The sequence below is a fragment of the Lissotriton helveticus genome, chromosome 4_1 (assembly GCF_964261635.1).
Source record: "Lissotriton helveticus chromosome 4_1, aLisHel1.1, whole genome shotgun sequence".
NCBI lineage: Eukaryota > Metazoa > Chordata > Amphibia > Caudata > Salamandridae > Lissotriton > Lissotriton helveticus.
In genome coordinates, this window is record NC_136063.1 from 1,504,355,916 (window position 1) to 1,504,376,242 (window position 20,327).

The following is a 20,327-nucleotide window of genomic DNA, read 5'->3' on the forward strand; positions in this document are numbered from 1 at the left end:
GTACCCGTGATTCAGTCTGCATGTGGTGTGAGTGTAACGGACCCGATTGGGATAGTTGACCGGTTTGCCGAGTACTTCCGTGTGGTGTATACCCCTGTGTCTGTGAGGGATGTGGTTGACTCTCGCCTTCTGCTGCGTGATATAGCCCTGCCCGTTGTTTCTGATTCGGACCGTGTGGCATTGGACTCCCCCTTTACGGTTGATGAGATTGCTACTGCCATCCGTTCCCTCCGTTCTGGCAAAGCATTGGGCCCGAACGGATTGCCAATCGAATTGTACAAGTTGCGTCCGGATAGGGTTGCTCCGTATCTCCGCGCCATGTTTCTGGAGTCCCGGGAACGGGGTATTCTCCCTTATGATCAGAGACTGGCCACGATAGTTGTCATCCCCAAGGAGGGTAAACCACGTGAGCTTTGTTCCTCCTATAGGCCCATATCCCTACTAAATGTTGAACCCAAGGTATTGGCGAAGCTTCTGGCTTCCCGTCTCTTGACGGTCATTAGTGACTTGGTCCATCCGGATCAATCTGGATTTATCCCGCATCGCAACACGGCTCTGAACCTACGTCGTCTTCACGGCGTGATCGCGAGGGCGGGGCTTCTGACGGAGCCGGCCATTTTGGCATCGTTGGATGCATCCATGGCCTTCGACACGCTGGAGTGGCCTTATCTTTGGGCGGCTCTTGAGAAATTTGGTTTTGGACCTGAGTTTATTGGTTGGGTCCAGTTACTGTACGCCGCACCTCTGGCGCAAGTAGTGGTGAATGGTAGGGTCTCGGCTCCTTTCACCCTCGGCAGGGGTACCCGTCAGGGATGCCCCTTGTCTCCGTTACTGTTTGCTCTCGCCTTGGAACCATTGGCTGCCTGGCTTCGGTGGGAACCGTCTCTCAAGGGGATTCGCTGGTCTCCGGACTTTGAGGACCGCGTTTCGCTCTACGCGGACGATATCCTTTTATACCTCACTTCCCCGCGTAAATCGTTGTCAGTTCTGTTTGATGTTCTTGCTTCTTTTGGAGCCAACTCAGGTCTCGTTATCAACTGGACCAAGTCCTGTGTATATGTTCTTTCGGGGGTTTTGCCCCCCTTGCCGAGCAGACTTCCTATCCAGGTGGTCCAGTCGGGTTTCAAGTATTTAGGTATTTTTATTACGTTGGACCCGACGCTCCGCTTTGAGCGTAATCTCCTCCCACCGTTGCTTAGACTGCGCTTGGATGTGGCCCGTTGGCGCAAGCTTCCTTTATCTCCGCTGGGCAGGGCTGCCCTGTTTAAAATGATGTCCTTGCCGCGATTCCTTTACGCGCTTCACAACTCCTATGACGCTATTCCTAAGACCTATTTCCGAGAGATTGAGAGTCTTCAACGGCAGTTGATATGGGATGGGCGACCCCGTATCGCACTCGCGAAGCTCACCATCCCCTGGTATGACGGGGGCATGGCGCTCCCCGATATCAAGCGATATTACTGGGCTTCCCAGTTGTCTGCCATTAATCATGTGATGTTTTCCCCAGGTCGTAATCCTGCATTCGAGATGGACAGACTCCAGCTTCCGGGTGGGGACTTTACTAGAGCGCTTTATTCCCGATCGGCCGGGCGCCATCTTGTGGGCCCATCCAAGACTGCAGTGACTGTATGGCGAGCTGCGAGTGTGAGTTTGGGGTGGGAGGATCGATTGACGTTGGCGACGCCGCTTTATGCCTCGGAACGTTTGGGCGGACTCTGGTCTACCAAGGGTTTCGACCGCTGGGATGTGATTGGGATCTGTAAGGTGGGTGCCGTATATTCGAACGGTTGTGTGAAGTCGTTCCAGGCCCTCCAGGCGGAATATGGTTTGAGTGGTAGGGAATTTTTTCGCTACCTGCAGGTCCGGCACGCCCTCGCCTCAGTCTTGGTCCCTGATGAGGCCCTGCCTGAATCCTCCCCCCTCGAGGACCGTGTCCTTGATGGGCATCTTCCCGATAGCACTATTTCCCTGATTTACAAGAAATTGATTAATAATCGGGCGGACTTACTGGTCCGACTTCGAGAGGCTTGGGTTGGCGACGGGTTGGAACTGGACGACGAGGATTGGCAATCGGCACTCTCCTCTCCCAAGGAGGTGGCCATTCCTGCCCGTCTCCGCTTGGTTCAGCTTAAGATTCTTCATCGAGTCTATGTCACTGGTCCGCGTCTGGTTACGATGGGCTTTTCTTCGGATGGGCTCTGTAAGCGTGGATGTGGTTTGAGTGCAACCTTTTTACATATCCTTTGGGAGTGCCCGGTTGTAGCGGCTTATTGGACTGCTGTGCTTGAGGTGATGACTGCTGTTACGGAGGTGGCCCTGCGGCCTGAGCCTCGACGATGTCTGTTGAATGTGTGGGAGCCCACTGACTACTCTGTGGCCCAGACCAGATGGGCTACCCTTGGTTACATGATTGCGAAGCGGGATGTTGCGCAACTCTGGGGCGCTTCCAGGCCCCCTGAGGTATCGAAGTGGGAAGACAACATGGACTGGTCCATGTTTCGTGAGAAGACGGTTTATGTGGCCAGGGGCAGGCCCAGGGCGTGGACGAAGGTTTGGGGCCAGTGGAATGATTATCGTGGGGGTATTTGCACCCCTCCCCTTGTAGACACAGCTGAGATTGTCCTTTCTCCCTAGACTAGCGTTCCCGGAACCTTTCCATAAGGTTTTTATACTTCCGGTTCTCCCCGCTGCTCCCCTCCCCCCCCCCCTCTCGACTTATTTGGAGCCTCCGGGCTCCGGGTGTGTTCTCCTGATCGTGGAACCGTCCCCTCCGTTCTTCGGGCTGACCTTAACTATCGTGCTTTCGCCTTTAGTGTTGGTGTTTCTTTTTGTAAAATAAAAATACGAATTGTTCTGTGATATCTGCAGAGTAATGCTTTGTACTCGAGCTGTACCTCACCACGAGTGTAAACTTTTTTCGTGCATTGTGTCTCGTTTTTAGCGGCCAGCCCGTGTGGTTGTAGGCCCATTCTTGTACTTTTCTATGCTTACTCCAATAAAGGTTTTTGAACACAAAAAAAAAAAAAAAAAAAAAAAGAGCCTTGAGGGCAGGAAAATATACTTGGAGATGGAGCACACAAGCGTCCCTTCAGCCAGCTCTTTTCTGGTCCTGGACCAATAGGCACACACACGAATGAAAGGATAGCTAGGGTTTGTGAGATTGGTCTAAGGGCTTAGAATCCTATTTCTCTTCTAGCGTATGTTGTAACTTATTTTGTGCTTGGTGCCCTTTTCTGAAAAGAATTGTTTTATGATTCTCTCGAATAAATTCATTTTAACTCCAATGACACCTGGTGTGAGAAAATACACTTTTCACGTAGGTACCTTGAATCTACCTCAAGTTGTGGTGTGAAAGCATTGTGCACAGTGGTACATACACTGGTATATTGAAGCTGCAGGAAAAGAAGAACCTACATCTCAATGTACAGTCTGATGTCCTGTGGTATAATCTATGAAAGAGGAGTCTAATATAGATAAGGCGGGGGAGGGAGCATGAGAAAGGAAGTCTCAGCAGGCAATTACGACACTATTGGCTTGATTCACAAAGATTAAGGCCAATGTACTTCAAGAGTAAGTCAAATGTGCTTCCTATCAAATGTTTGTGAACTGAGTCCTGAGTATTGCTTTTTAATTTTATATAAAATAATTGGAGTCTTCTGTCTCCAAAGAATCACTTACTGACATTCTATTTTGAGAATCATCTCATTATAATCCAGGCACGATATATCGCATTTTGCAAAAGTTGCTGGGTTTCTCATCTTCATGCAACATAGGAAGAAACCCTAAGCGGGGGACCTACTAACTTAAATGACTGATATATTTGATACGATGTTTCTGAGAAAGTTATAGTATGAAGAAGTTCATTCTTGACTCATCTGAGTGAAGAGAAGACGGTATTTAAATGTTACTGAAAAAGTCTCAATAAAGTAACATCTAATTTTAACGATAGACCTACCGTCCAGAGCAATAGCTGCAGCCCCCTAAAATCTCTATTAATATGGACTGAAGATTTAATAATTCAACGAAAAATGTCATGACCAGCATAGCTTTGTAATCTCCTTTATGCATGTCTTGTGAGCTTGATGTGTACATCTTGACATCACTAAGAGTCAGACATCAGCTGTATGCACAAGTATGAAAGATGTTTTCCCAATTTGCAAAGAGAACAATTGATAGACAGAATGCAGAGCAATGTCCTACATTCACTCCAGTACAGAGATCTGGGCAAAAAAACATTGTTTTTTTGCTCACCATGCCATTCCAGTTTGGATCCAGCCATATGCAAATCAGTGCTTGACCCTGCGCCAGATGAGAACAGTCAAGCTCGAACTGCCAGGTCAGGTCCTCCCTGGACCGGAAACAAGCATCCTAGGACCGGTTTCGGGGTTTCAGCAAGCTACGCCTATCACTAATAAAATGTACCTTTTTTATGAAGAATCTTGCGCACTCTTTACCTTGTCCTATCATGAAAGTCAAATACTGAAAACAGCAAAATAATACAGATAAAAGGCAGGGTAAATTGGATATTCGAGAAATGTGCATCATTCGTTGTTTTTAGTCCATCTTTTTTGCAGCTTCCATCTTGTGCGGTTATATATTCAAAGACGATGCAATTTTTTAAGTTGTCTCAGAAAGTGTGTCCAATACAAATGCCCTCAGCCCGCCCATTTCAAAATAGGTCACTGTACTACCCTTCTGCTTCCATGCAGCAGTAACTCACTAGTTTTCTGAAATTTCTTTTATGAAAGTAGGGCTGTATTTAAAAATGTATTTTTTCACTCTTTCCAGGTATGAAGGTGAGAGATTGTGTACAAAACGTCACTGCGCTGGAAACGGACATCCGCGCACTAATTAACATCTCTGACAGAACAATAAACACCATCCTGGAAGCAAATCTGTCTTCATCCAAGGTACGAGTGGTCTTGCCTTGACGAATTTGCGAATAAGTGTGCGTTCATTTTGAGATTTGTATTCCTTGTGTGAGCGTCTGAATTAACATTGGTGCAGTATCAACTAAATTGCGTACGTGCTAGTCTATTTTGGAGTGCTGCTGCTCAAGTTTGCAACGCAATAGGAAGATCAAGGGTTGTGTAGCTATCATTGAGACTTGTCTCAGTCCCAGACCTGCAAACTCACACAACACTGGCTGGCTCCCTTCACACAGTCAGCGAGCCGATATCACGAGCAACATGGGAAAATGAGCTGGAAACCTCTCCGAACTGGAGGGTGGAATTCCGGGTCGGCTTTCAAGGTCTTAAACAGCCAATGACGATTAAGGGGTGTGAAAACACCACAGTAACTAAGCAACAGCCTCATAAAGGGTTTTTTTCCTCAGGGGGTTTGGTGTGAGGGAGGAGGGGTAAGGAGAATATAAATTGGCCTCTTTGCTTATTAGATAGTTTTTTACTTTTTGGCACGAGGCCCTGCCCCTTCCAAGGCCTGCCCCCTGCATACAGTGACTTCATGTTTTTTCGTTGGCAGGCGTGCAGTCCACCTTGTTATGAATGGTCATATGCTAAACCCATCACACGATATTTAATGTTGCTGTTTGATGTTTTTCCTTGGCACCTTCTCAAATTCATAGTTATTTATACATTGTAGTATTTAGATACAGATGTTGCCGGATGCTGCTGTGGGCCAACTGATAAGAAGGCCTCCTGCTACTTGGGGCTTGTCAGTAATAATAAAATCTCTCTTATCGATGTTCCAGTTCACTATGTCAGCTGGTTAGGTGTTACTGAGGCCAAGGATTTGTTTGGTGGTTGTTAGTCATTTTTCTGCATGTATATCCTATTCTCATACTAGCACTTTTTCAGATGACCAAAGTTGTGTTTTATGTAATAGGTTTATTTGTCACTGAATCCACTAGTGTTTTCTTGTTGCTGGTGCTGCAAGTATATAAGTAGAAGAGTAAATGGTAGGTTCCCAACAAAAATTAGAAAGGCACTCTTTGGGGCAGTTTCTATATTCTACATTAGATGACAAGTCATTTCATAGAGATGCGGCCTAGTGAGAGAAAAAAGACTTGCAAAATACTGAGCTAATTTGCCACGATTGACTTAGCAGTAACTAAACTAACTGTACAGGCAACTTCGCTCTGCCAGTGTGTGAGGCAGAAATAGGAGGATAGCCCAAGTCTCCAATATGCTGCTCTGCTTATATACACCTTCAGTGTGGAGCGATTATCATTCAGGAGGGCTGCATGTAGGAATCTTGTTTCTGCATTTTGTCACAATTGAAGCCTTTTGTTCACATAGGTTGCTTGCCATCAGTAAATACTACTGACACACACTACTGTGGCTAATTCCATTTGAAGGATCGACGGAAATATCTAAGATTGCTTTAGTTGTTCAGGTGTAAAGCAATTTCTTGATTGGAAAAACCCAGATTTCACTGTGTGGATTAACTTTTGTCAATTAATTCTCCTACAATTCTCATGATATTCGTGTTGACCAGGTCAACTGCGTAACGTAGTGCTTTGCAGGCTACTAAACTCACCAGCTATCAAAATAAAGATTAGATCCCAATATGGCATCTATAAGAAGAGAATAGATTAGAACAGAAGCAGTTAGTCTAAAAATGTTAACTTAACTGATACATCTTCAAGTCTTCATAGAAGGCAAGGCATTGAGAATTGGGTCTACCTACCTGGCTGAGCACAAGCATATATTTTAATTGTTGTCTAAAATTCCAAGGGAGTTGTAAAAACTTTGCATTTAAGCAGACATGTGTATGTACTATGCCAGTGTTGACACGTGCGTCTTGCTGCCACTAGACATTATGCTAAACTAATCTAGCGTGGTGTTTGATTGTTTGATGTGGCACTGTAGACCGAACTTGTCTTTCACTATAATTCTTGGATAAGTATGTCAGGCTATGCTTCCATCAGAAAACCCCAAAGATTCTGTACGACGAACTACCAAGGTGTTTTACCTGGCTGAGATCAATTTATTTATGTGTTCAGGTACATGAACAGCAATACCTAAATAGCTTTACAGTTCGGAATGAAGCAATTAATACTGTCATATCAGTTCCATTACATTGAGCAGAATTTAGTGATCAAAATGACAATACATTGAAACAAATCTGACGAGATCATAAGAGATTATAAAAAAAAATTATGTGGATGATTTTTTTAAATTAAAACGAGATTTAGAAAATAAAAACGTGTTCATGTGCTAGCAGTGCTTCTCAAAAACATCCAATAGAGGGCAGTAACACATTTGTTTTTGGGCAACAAAACCAAGCAATTACTCCCCAGTCCCCAGACACTATCCATACACATATCTTTAGCTGTAAATATATGTTTAAGGACAAAATACAGCATTTATATCTGCCAGGACTTCACAAAATGATTCCCGGTAGGTGAAATATATTAACTGCTGCAGATTTCTCCATCACAAGTAGAAATCTCAGGCAAAGGGGTGGGAATGCAGACGTTAGAAAGCATGGTTTGCCTCCTATGTTTGTGAACATTCAGAAGCATGCACGTTTGTGGGGATTCACAAATTAAATATATTATACTAACTCACACTAGAAATGCCTAATAAGTCACTTCTGACTTGGAGTGGGGTATCTCCCCTTTGAAGATGGGAAGGGACTGGGTCACCTCCAGATTTGCTGGGGGTGTAGGAGAAGAGTTTCCCCATAATGGGAGACATTTGTAATAAGTCCCTGAGCTGTGTTTGATGACAACCTGTAAATAAACAAAATTAAATTTCATGCCCTGTCACTAGTGAAGGTTGCCTAAAAGTGACCCAAAGGGCACTTTACACTGATTTGTTCTTCTTTCCTTTAAGAGGGCGTCACATGCATGGGACATGGGCATTCTCACGGTACTACCTAAGGGGTTTGACACAAAGTCCTATCTCCTAACAGTTGTAGTTAGGGCTTTGTACCACAAAATCAAGCCTCCTTGAGGCTGGCGCAAAGTGGGAGAAAAGCTTTTTTCTCAGAAAGGTTCAAAATCTTTAATCTGTATTACACTGCACAGTACATGTACAAAGTGAGAAAAAAATTAAAGTTAGCTGATATAAAGTGTTGTGTATTGGAAGGTTCCTCACACCCTACAAAAACCAGTGCTAGCCCCACACACACCTATGTACTACAGTGCAAAGGAATGTGTAGTGCTTTAGGCTGGTTGATGTGTGCCAGAGCTTGGGAAGTGAGCAGCAGCTCCGTATCTTAGTAGATTCTTAGTAGATACAACACTACACTGCTCTCTCCGGCAACACAGCACAGCAACTTTGGTAGTTATGCTGCTTATTCTGCGTTGCATTAAACAGGAATAAATGTGCCACACAGTTAGGGGCAGAGGGCTGTTCAGTAGAAACAAGAGACATGATACAGCACAGCACTTGCAACAGGTGTTGATGAAACCACAGTAGTGCAGGCACAAGAGACATTGCACTAATGTTGTATAGTGGGTGCAAGACACATTGTGCACAATTCTGTAAGCTTTGTCTCATCTCTTCTTAACAAGGCAGTGTTAGGTGGGTAAACAGAGTGAGACTAGGTAGGACTAAAGCAGACAGGAGTGGCACAGGTCCCCTAGAGGTGGTAAGTCTTAAGAAATGTAACTCTTATTACATGATGAACAATCAAAATGTGCGACAGCACTTTCATGTCTCGGGTTTAATAAAAACGTGGACACGGAGTGGGGATTAACACTTCTTTATTTCTTTATTTCTGTTCCCTGACTGGCCCTCTCTCACGCTGCCTCTCCCTTCCCCTTCCTGTCATGCCTGATCCAGAAGTAGCGGATGGATCAGGCATGACGGCACAACATCTCCCCCCTGTTCGATTTGGCAACTGCCCCAGTTCTGTCACTTCTCTTAAAGTTCTTCAATGAGTCGAACTGGTCTCCGAATGATTCTCTGGGTCCGACGAGATGAGCTCTGTTCTCGGGCTTCACCCACATCGGGGGTGCGAGGGTGTTCTTCACACTGATCCATTTCTGGGCTTGATGTGTCTGTGTCACAGGCTGCTTCATTTTCTTGACTGTAGGCCTCTGGGTTACATTTTTTGAAGTGCAAAAAGTTTCTGGTGGTCCTCTTGATTGCAGAGGCAGCTGTGATCATAGTCCCTCTTTTCTTTGTTACTTGGAGCGGGTGAGCATGATAGCGACTGTCAGCTTTGGTTTTCTGCTCTTGCTTCACCAATACCCAGTCTCCTTCTCGGATGTCAAACACCTTAGCGCGCCGGCAATCGTCAGCATATTTCTTCATCCTTGCTTTCTTGTCCATGGCCGATGTTCACTAGTGTCTCATGGTCTGATGCCTGGGGCCTCGACCGTGCAAATGCATCTGAGGTTGGTATCCGAGCACTGTGTGACGTAGTCCTTTAAGCTCGCAGCACTTAATTAAGAGCCGGTTGGGCGTCCCGTTGAGACAGTTCTACTTGTTGTATTGTCTTCTTCAGGGTGGCCATGAAGCGGTCGACCATTCCATTGGCTTGGGGCCGTAAGGGAGTAATTTTCTGATGCTTGAAATTCAGGTGATTTGCAAACTCTGTGAATTCATGTCCATTGAAGGGTGGTCTGTTATCTGTTTTCACTACTTCGGGGATTCCCCAGGCTGCAAACGCTTCATCAAGGATGGGTATGAGGGTGGATGCCTTTGTGGATGAGAGTTGATGTGCAATGGGGAATCTGGAGTACTCATCCATGATGACGATCACATATTTGCCGGACTTCAGCGGGCGGAAGAAATCAACAGCTACTTGTTGCCATACGCTGTCTGGGAGGTCTGACATTTGCAGCAGAGCGGGTGGTTCTTCACGCTCGACTAGTTGGCACTGTGGGCAGTCTTGCAGCATGGCTTTCAACATCTGGTCAGGAGACGGGAACCAGATCCGCTCTCTCAGTGCTTTCTTTGTGGCTACTACGCCTCTGTGGCCTTCATGTGTTAGATTGATGGTCCCTTGTCTTAATTGGTGAGGAATGACAATTCTTCTGTCCATTAATAGTAGCCCGTCTGCACTGATCGTGAAATCATCTTTGACGTGTCTGAAAGATCAGAGTTCTTGAAGGTTGGTGGCTGCACGTCCTCCAGGTGTCTCCAGGAGCCGGTGTGGATGTGTTGCATGACGTTTTGAAGTGTGGCGTCATTGGCGGTGGCCTCTCTAATGATTTCCAGTGGGACAGCAGGTGGGCGTGCTTGGTCAATGACAAAATGGAGGTACTCTTCTGCCACTGAGGCACATGTTAGTGTCGGCCCTTGAGAATGGCGTGATATGTAGTCCGCCAGGTTATCCGCCTTCCCCAGTTTGTGGATGATGGTGTATGTATAGTCTTGCAGGCGGATCCCCCACCTCTCAATCCAAGAAGGCAGTTTCGCTCTTGGGTTGCCAAAGATGGTGATTAGGGCTTGATGGTCGGTGATGAGAGTGAAGTGTTTCCCGTACACGAAAAGGTGGAAATGCTCACATGCCCATACAACTGCCAGACTTTCCTTCTCGGGCCGTGAGTATGCTCTCTCCATGTCGGTGAGCCTGCAGCTGGTGTAGGCCATGATGTGACGTTGATCTCTCTCATCATCATACTGGGCTAGGATGGCGCCAAGCAGGACAGGGCTAGCATCAACGGTAATTTCTGTCTTTCGTCTCGGGTTTAAGTATGCCAGGTGTGCGGCAGAGCTCACAGCTGTCCTGATCTTGGTAAAAGCAGGCTCGCATGCAGTGGACCATTGGAAGGCCTGCCATTGTTTCGTTAATTCTCGCAGTGGGTAACTGATGGTCACATAGTCCTTGATGTATCGGGCTCAATAACTGGCCATGTCCAGGAAAGATCGAATGTCACTGACATCATGAGGTTGTGGCGTGTCAGGCAATGCCGAGACCTTCTCGGGGTCAGATCTCATGCCGTCTTTGGAGAAGATGTGACTGTAGAACTTGAGGGTGGATTTGTGGAATTCACACTTGTCTTTGTTGAGGGTGAGATTTGTGTTGAGAAGGGTGTGACACACTCGATCCAAGGCGGTGTCTTGGTCTTCGCGTGTGGCGCCGAAGACAAGAATGTCGTCACTGTAGTTAAATGAGTTCGGGATGTGGTGGATTACTCGCTGAACAGCCTCTTGAAAGATCTTGGCCACTGAGGAGATACCGAAATTGAAGCGCTTATACTTGAAGAGTCTTTGATGTGTAGTAAATGTGGTGATGTACCTGGATCTTTCATGGAGTTCAAGTTGGTGATATTCTTTGTTGAGGTCTAACTTTGAGAAGACTGTCGCTCCATTCAGGCGAGTGATCATGTCACTGATGTGGGGTCCTGGGTGCCTCTCTTGTTCAATAGCCGAGTTTGGGGCTCGCATGTCCACACTCAGGCATACTTTGTTCTCGTTTCCCCATTTTGGAACGACTACCATTGGCGACACCCATGGGGTAGGTCCAGTTGATCTCTCAATGAAGCTCGCTCTCAGCAAATCTTGGAGTTCGTCATCAACTGCTTGTTGGAGATAGAACGGTACCTTTCTGTTGTGTTGAGCCACTGGTGTTACTTGTTCATTTATGTGTAGCCTAACTTTGACATTAGCTAACTTTCCCAGGCCTGAGAACAGTTTCGGAAACTTGTTTACGATGTCAGGTGAGTGGTCCACTTTGAAAAGGATCTCTACCAGCCTCAGCCTCTCTGCTGTGGGTAGACTGAGGAGGCAGTCAGCTGCGTCAGGACCTTCTATTACGTGAACGTGGGCCTGAATTGGTCTGGCTTTGTAGGTCAAGGTGGTGGGGAATCGTCCTAGGCTACAGCAGCGGTTCTTTGGTTATCTACGTGTAGACACGTACTGTGGCTGGCTCCAGCTGCGGCTTCAGGCGCATTTCCTCATATTCAGCTGTGCAGATGTAATTAAGCAACGCCACTGTGTCTAGAACAAACTTGGCAGAGTGGTTTCCCGTCTGAATGTGCAACCGGGGATATTTTTTCAGTTGATCTGGGTCTGCCACCATACACACATATTCGTCACTGTCTTGCAATATGGGGGTGAGGGCGGACGATTCCCTTGACGTTGATCGTCGAGATCGATATGATGAACGTGACTAGGTGCTGGATCTGGACGAGCTCGTTGAGTGGTCTCTCCTCCTTTGCACCGCCCTCGCATGATGGTGCGGTCTAGTTCTTCGCTTGGTCGATTCCGATTCCTTCCGACGGGTTTGGCACATTGCTTCGAAATGGTTGTCTCTTCCACATCTGTGACACTGTTGTCCCATGGCTGGGCAAGTGCCTGTGTGGGGATAGTCCAAACCACAGTGATAACATTGAGGTGGTTGTTTCTGGGTGTTACCCCCTCTGGTCCCACCACGGGACGAGTTTGTGGATTTTCCGGATCTCCTCTGATCCGGCCAGCATTTCGCTTCTGTTTGAGATTGTATCCGGAATGCTTGCTCTAGTTTCTCTGTCTTTCCAGCCTCTATTTTCTTTGCGTGTTCCTCCCCTTGATCGTTTATTTGTGTGAGTTCCTCGATGTCATCGAGCGAATAGTGTTTAGTAGTCGACGTCGTAGAGACTCTGATTGCCACCCTTCAATGATGCACAGGCGAAGGGCATCTTCTGAGTTGAAATGATCAAACTCACAATATCGCGCCAGGCGTTTTAGTCAAGAGATGAAGTCTCCCATGGACTCACCCTGTTTTTGGGACACGAGTTAAAAGTGTATCATTCATAGTCCAGATTGCGCGTGTGGAGGAACTTCCTGTCTAAAGCTTCCCTCACATCTGCATATGACCCGCTATTTGCTGGAGGCAGTTCTTTGATGATCTGGCCAATGTATCTTCCTACCAGATTCTTTAATGCTATGAGTTGATGGTCCTGGTCATTTTCTTGAGACCCTTTCATGAAGTCCTCGAAGTCTTCAATCCAGCTCTTTTACTTGGGGCCCATGCTGTTACCAGACGTTAGTGGTAGGGGCTCGGGGGGACGCAGAAATGACACCCCCATGAATATGGGTCCATGCGGCATGTCTCGGGCCGGGCCTGGTTGCGTGGAATTGGGCTGAGTGGTTATGTCGACAGGCTATCAACCTTTACCGCTTGTTTGGAGTGCTCCCATTGGTTTTTTGAAGGGCTTCAGGGTTTATTACTGCTTGTCTGGGTACTCCCAGTGGCTTCGGGAGGCTTCAGGGTGTATTTTGGTGAACTTAGGCTTTTTCCGGTTCTTGCCTGACTTTAAGATGGCCACCAGACTGGAAACAGTGATCCCTTATGAGGGATGCCTCACCTCAAAATGCGACCACTGGTGCTGGTTTCTGAAGAGGGATTCAGTGCTCTTACCCCAATTTTCACAGGCATCGGTTGTTTGAGGTTCAGGGCTCAGGTCGCTCGGCGCTCTGGTCACTGACTGCACTGTGAGCGCTCTCTTGGCCATGTATTAGCTCCGACGAGGCGTCTCTTGCTAACATGCTGCAGGTGCTCTGTGTGCAGCTGGTGGGTGTCCTTACATCCCGCCCTTGTTGCCAGGTTTTGTGTCTCTTGTTTAATAAACAAGCGGACACGGAGTGGGGATTAACACTTCTTTATTTCTGTTCCCCAAGTGGCGCTCTCTCGCACTGCCCCTCCGTTTCCCTTCCTGTCATGCCTGACCTGGAAGTAGTGGATGGAGTCAGGCATGACGACACGACAGGGGCCAAGTTACGGAAAGTATGTGCTATCTAAAAGGGCAATAAAAAGATAGATTTTTAAATAATGTAGCTTTTTCTCCTAATAGAGACACACACTGCAGAACATCAATCATTCAATCAATCAACGATTTGTAGAGTGCTGCTCATCACCCGTGAGGGTATCCAGGCACTGGGGATGGGCGCTGCTGCTGGGAGTTATTTATTTATTTATTTATTCATACAGTTTATAAAGTGCTCCTTTACCAACTCGTATTCTGGTACTGGCCACTAAACCGATCATAAGAAACACACAGGGGATAGAAGCTCCCAGAAGAAACAGAGCGTCAGAATAAGTATACCCAAGATTAATACCAGTCAGGGCTAAAAAAATTACTTAGAAAATAGCCAGGGCTTGAGCATTTTCCTGAACTGCAGTAGTCAGTTAAGGTACTTAGTTATAGGGTAAGTGAATTCCAAAGCTTGGCAGCATTGACCATAAAGGTCCAGCCACTTTGCCTTGATTTACTGAACCTGGCGACACTTAACAGATTGGCTGACGTGCACCGAAGAGGTCTATTAGGAGTGTACCTTCTCATTCTCTTATGCAGGAGAGCATTTAACGCGATCCAGAGTGATTTTAACAAAATTCTCTACCTAAATGGTAGCCAATGCAGATCTTTTGATGCCAAAGAGGCAGAAGCTCTCCTTGGTCTATTCAGGGCAAGTTTGGTTGCTGCCCCCTGAACCCTCGACATGCAATGTAATAAACACTCTGGTGCACCCAACAGGAGAGCAACACAGTAGTGCAGACGAGTAAGAATAATAATGCAGACTACCAGATGTCTGTTAGAATGGGGTAGCACCGGCAGGATCTTTTGAAAATTTCATAGGAGTGCAAAACAAGTATCTGCACCTTCATTCAAGTGACTCTCCATACTGAATTTGTCATCAAATGTGACTCATAAATTCTGAAGTGACTTGACAGGGACAACCGGCCCTTCAAAAGGCCTAGGCCAAAAAAATGGAAGGAAGTACACCCGGGACTGTCTGAGCCAAACATCAAAGCAGCTCTGTCTTATCCCTATTAAACTTTAGGGAATTAAGGTTGAGCCACTGAATACTGTCCCTCATACAATCATGAAAGGTTGCTGATTACTCATCGGCAAAATAATAAACTGAGTGTCATCAGCATAGTTGACCAAGGCCACCTTATGATATTTAATAATTCTGATCAAGAGGGCCATATAGATGTTGCCAGTCGAACATCCAGGTTTTTAGGCCATCTCTGACCTTCTGTAGGGTGGATGCAGTCTGGAGGTAGAGTGGTAGGCCATCCCAGGTCTTGATGGCCAGGTAGGAGGAGGTGCAGCAGCCGCATCTGCTTTTGGGTGAAGAAGAGGGAGGTGGAGCGTAGTTGTCTGCAAGGTTGGTGGAAGTTCCAGTCTGTGGTTGAGGCAGGCTGATCCTTTGTTGTGCAGGACCTTGTAGTCGTGGGTCAGCAGTTTAAACTGCCATCTTTTTTGGATGGGGGCAAGTGGAGTGCTCTGTTGGGGTAAAGATGTGGGCTCTTCTCAGGAGGTCAGGGATGAGCCTGGCTGAAACATTTTGGATGGTTTGCAGTTTGCTCAGTAGTTGTCAGGTGATGCCCATGTAGTGGGAGTTTCTGTAATTGACAGCTGGTGACAGTGTGACTGGTGTAGATGGGGAGCCAATTGAATATTTTCCGGAGCATGCAGAGGGTGCGAAAGTCAGCTGAGGAGACAACATTTATCTTCTTCATGGTGAGCTTGTTGTCGAGTATGATGCCAAGGTTTCTGGCGTGGTCTGTGGGAGTGGGCCATGGGGAGATGTTGCTCCCGAAGAATAGGTACCTCTGTTTTGTCGGTGTTGAGTATGAAACGGTGTGGGTGGGTGTTGCACTCTGTACCCCAAGAAAATCAGTGTACCTGTTGAGTATGAGGCATTTATTATGCATCCAGCTGGCTATGCTGGTCATTCACCTACGGAAAGTGGTTTTGGTGTTAGTGGGGTTTGAGGATAGGGAGAGAATGAGCAGAGTGTCATCAGCGTATGATATGTTGTTCATACCATAAGATTTGACCAGCGTGGCCAAGGGGGCCTTGTATCTATTGAACAGGGTTGGACAAGGTGAGGACCCTTGGGGAACTCTGCAAATTATGCTCTTTGTGCCTGAGGTGTAAGGCGGATGGAAGACGCTCTGAGTTCATTTGGTGAGGAAGGAAGCAATCAATTTAAGTGCATTTCCTTGGATCCTCATCTGATAGAGCCCAAGTAGGAGCGTGAAGTGTGCATAGTGTCGAAGGCTGCATAGAGGTCAAGTTGGATCATGGCTGTGGTCTCTCCCTGGTCCAGGAGAGATCAGATATCATCTTTGGCTGCGATTAGGGTGATTTATGTTTTGTGAGTAATGTAGAATCTCGATTGGGATGGATCCAGGATGTTGTTGATCTCTAAATGGTTGGAGAGTTGTCTGCTTTTGCTTTCTTTTCTCTAGGGATTTAGCTGGGAACAGGAGCAGGGAGATGAGCTGGTAATTCTTGAGTTCTTCTAGGTCAACAGTATTTATTTTAGCAGGTGTTTTACTTCTGCATGTTTCCATCCTTCTGGGAAGTAGGCAAGGGTGATGGATGAATTGAGGATGGTGGTGAGTTCCTTACTGATGGAGTTGCTCCCTGGATAGAACATGTGGTGAGGGCAGAGGTCTCTGGGTGCTCCTGAGTAGATGGACCTCATGATGGTAGTGGTGCTTTGTGTGGTTAGTTGTTCCCATGTAGTGATTATAGTGTTTGAGGTGGAGTCATTGCTGTTGAGGATTTCGTCAAAGTTGTTGCTGGTTGATTGTGGGTTGAAGTGTGGTGATTTTGTTGTATAAGAAGTCTGAGAGGGTGTCACAGAGCTCCTGCAAGGGGGTTACGGTGTTCTCGGTTGCTATGGGGTTGGTGAACTCTTTTAAGATCCTGAAGAGTTTTGTGCTTTGAGGCATGTAGCTAGGGTTTCCTTTTTGCCGTTTTTCAGGCATATGTGATATTTATTGAGAGTCACTGTTGGTGAGCCATATTCTTTCCAGTCATTTGCAATTTCACTTGGAGGTTTTTACTTTAAAAGTGAAGCAGCTGGTGTGTTTGGAGGGTCTGCCTTGTTTTGTGGGTTTGAGGGGTGTGACTATGTAGGCGCATTTGGTTTCTCCAGCTCCTATGGGCGGTGCTGGTCTGGTCAGTGGTGGTGGAGATGAAGAGGTGTACGATTGAGAGGTCGAACCAGTTGATCTCCGAGGGGCGGCTGTATTTGATTCTGGTGCTGGCTGTGAAGATTGGGTCCAGAGTGTCTCCAGCTATGTGCGTGGGGTCGGTGACTATTTGGATGAAGCCGAGGTTGTTCATGCTCTCTGTTAATTTTGTCTTGTTGGCGTCGCTTGCGTCTTAGATGTGGAAATTGAGGTCTCTAAGGATGATGAAGTTCTCAGAGCGGATGGCCAGGGGGGCTAAAAAGTCACAGATGTCCTTGCAGATGGCAGGAAGAGGTCCTGGTGGTCTGTATGACAGGGTGCCCCTGATGGTGGACTTGCTCGCTGTGTTCAGTTTGAAATTGAAGTGTTCCACAATGGGGGTGGTGTCGTTGGTGGCTGCTTTGCAGTAGAGGGACACTTTGTGGATGATGGCTATACCACCTTCATTTTTGTTGACTTGGTCTCTGTGTATGATCTTGTCAGACTATGGAAAAATAAAATATTTGTTTATTACTTTAACCTATCCCATTTCCTCATTCCTTCAGCAACTTCCCAATGTTTCTTACAAAATAGGGCAACAGAAGAACAAGGGTTTAGAAAGATCTGCCTCATTGTCTCTTCTGTGGTTATCAAAAGTCTCTGTTCGGAGAGTAATAACGCATCTGTGTGCTAAAACACTCCATGGCTGCTGCTTCTGACCTTTTCAAAGGATTGTACGGAAATGAACTGTTGAGCAATGGCACACACCGGACTCCACAGAGAGAGGCAGGTTTCAATTATGGTGACGTTGGCTAACCTTTGGTAGCTTTGCTTACGTTGCAAGGCAAACCTCAGAGAAAGTGCATATAGGTATTTTGTACGACCAACCAACTTAATGAAATATGTTGCCAGACAAGATCAGTGTTTAAAATTGTTTTGGCAAAATCCAAGCACAACCCCAAAATGATTAGAAAGTAAATGAAATGAATAAAATGTCCCCCCTAAAAAAGGAACAATTCCAATGTAAATAATGTTAGGAAAATCATAATAATCAAATACTCCTACTGGCAAATAGCCATTAAAATAATATAGTAAACATCAATGGGAAACAACTATGTAGAACAGTAAAATGTAAAAAATCTAAATAGACTTCCATACAGTTTATCTGGACCTATCCAGTTTGCTCTCCACAAGACTTGGTAACCATGACTGGTTAAAAATAAAGGTACATTAAATGAAAAAAATCTCCTAGTTGGACTATTCTGAAAATGTACGCATGTGTCTAGTCAAGGGACATCTGAAAAAAACTTTTACGAGCCTTGCTCTCCTGCATGCATCAGATCTCACAGATACATTCTGTGGAACTGAAAATGCCAGAAGTTATTCATCTGTAAAGTTGTAGCTGCTCCTCGTGTATTTCTTCCACAGGCACAAATGGAAAACAGTGCTTCTTAATAAAGATTTAATCTTGATTTAAAATAAAATGGTGATGCTAGGCTTTTTAAGGAATGTCTTATTATTACCAAGATGTATGAAGACATAGCGAATCCTGAAATGCATTTTATGCAAAGGAAGTTGGTGCTGCTTGCGAAAATTATATGAAAAAAGTGCAGTGGGATTTGCTTTTGAGTACTCCAAGCGCATCCTACAGACAGTAGAATTGTAAATAGTTGGATGCCTCCTAAGCTGAGAACATTATTACTATAGCTTTCAAGCTTCCTCCAGAAACTACATGGTTTCCTTATAAAACCAAGACTTGGCAATCTTGATTTCAACCCCTGACACAATCTCAATAAAACGCACACAAATTCAACAACATATGAACAATCAATTAAAAGAAAACAAGTAGAAACAAGAAAAACAGCTGCTTTTCATACACATCAAGCATATACTTGCAATAACTAAACTAATCACAGCAGTGGGTATCCGTCTTGCAGAAGTATTTTAATAGTCTATCATTGCATTAAAATTCCAGCATGGCCGGCACATTTAGAACCAACATGTTAGCCATTTTGGAATGGTAAAACAATGATACACTATGGACAACTGCATTCCATCATGATCTCCTGCTTTAGAGGAAGTGGCATTGTGGGATGCGGCACACTGCAGATAAAATGACTGGCATGGAAGTGACCTATTAGCACTGCCTGGAGATATTTAGCATCATTTTAAGAAATATCAAAAGAAAAAGAGGAGAAGCAAAGAAATGAACTGGAAAGTATAAAAGAAGAAAATTGAAAATGTAACAAAAGTAGCAGCCAAAATTCTTCCCTATGAATAGCTAACGGGACAGAAAGTAAAGAGGCAACATTTGTAAAAGTCACTTTGGCTTGGGAACCTTAAGAAAAAGAAAATATGGTGCCATCTTGTATTGGGAAGTAATATCTACCCCAGAACTCCTAACAGGGAATTCTGGGATGAAGAACTCAGGAGAGGTGGCCGATATGGAGACCCCGCCCCAGGGAGATGGATGCCACGAGAAGGAACTGCACCAGCGGGCCACCTGCCAAGATGTAAATAATTTATTTATTTAGAAATGTATAGAGTGCTCAGCTATCTCCCACGGTTCTGGATCAGTCAAATGGCAAAAACGGCATGGCATTCCAAAGTTTAGCGGTCCTTACAGTGAATGCTCTGCCACCTATCCTTGCCTTACAAAAGCAGAGAATGGTGATTAACTTCAGGTGGTTGGATCTCAAGGCCCAGTCATGTTGGTAGTGTTGGAGTCTGACTCTCAGGTATTCCGTACCTTGGCCCCTGGTGGCTCTGTACGCCAGGGTGAGTGCCTTGCATTCAACCCGCCTGATGACAGGCAGCCAGTGCAGATTTATCAGCTGGGGAGTGATGGTAGGGTACCTTGCAAATCAATCTGGCTGCAGCATTCTGAATCATTTGCAGTCTGCCGATCAGATATGCGGGGAGTCCCAGTTAGAGACCATTAGCGTAGGCCATGTGAGTAGAGGAATTTCCTCAGAGTTCGCAGTACCCCGAAGCAGGAGGAGGAGACTTGCTGAATCTGGAATTTACAAGAAAGGTCATTATCGAATCTAAACTCCATGCTTCTCACCGAGTCTACTGGCTGAGGTGGGGTATTCAGTTCTTGTGGCGACCAGAGCGTAGCTGGTGGAGAGGACCGCTGGTTGAAGAGGAGCACCTTAGTTTTCTCTGAGTTCAGCTTTAGGCAATTTTTGGTCATCCAAGCTGAGACGTTACTCAGGCACCTCCTGAAGTTGACAAACACAGCCTCTGATTGTTTTTAAAGAGAACCAGCGTGTCACCAGTGTATGAGTTCGCCTTCACCCCAAGAGATTCGACCAGGGCTGCAAGCAGAGGATGGTAGACATTGAAAAGGAGTTGACTGAATGCTGATCCCTGGGGAACCCCACAAACAAGGGGCTTCTGGGAAGGGACAAAGGGAAGTAGAAAAACTTGTTGTGACTGGTTCTCAAGGAAGGACCAGATCCAGGACAGGTCCATGCCTTGATTTTCCAAGTGTTGTAATCTCTCCGAGA

At 45.8% G+C, this 20,327-nt stretch overlaps 1 protein-coding gene across 1 annotated transcript in view; it reads left to right on the forward strand.

The window, feature by feature from the left end:
* Nucleotides 1-20,327, forward strand: part of ABCA13 (ATP binding cassette subfamily A member 13) — a 2,470,580-nt gene that overhangs the window by 447,490 nt on the left and 2,002,763 nt on the right. Inside the window, exon 15 of the mRNA XM_078686273.1 lies at nucleotides 4,789-4,910. Within this exon, the coding sequence (XP_078542399.1) occupies nucleotides 4,789-4,910 (122 nt within the window). The remainder of the gene's footprint in view (nucleotides 1-4,788; nucleotides 4,911-20,327) is intronic.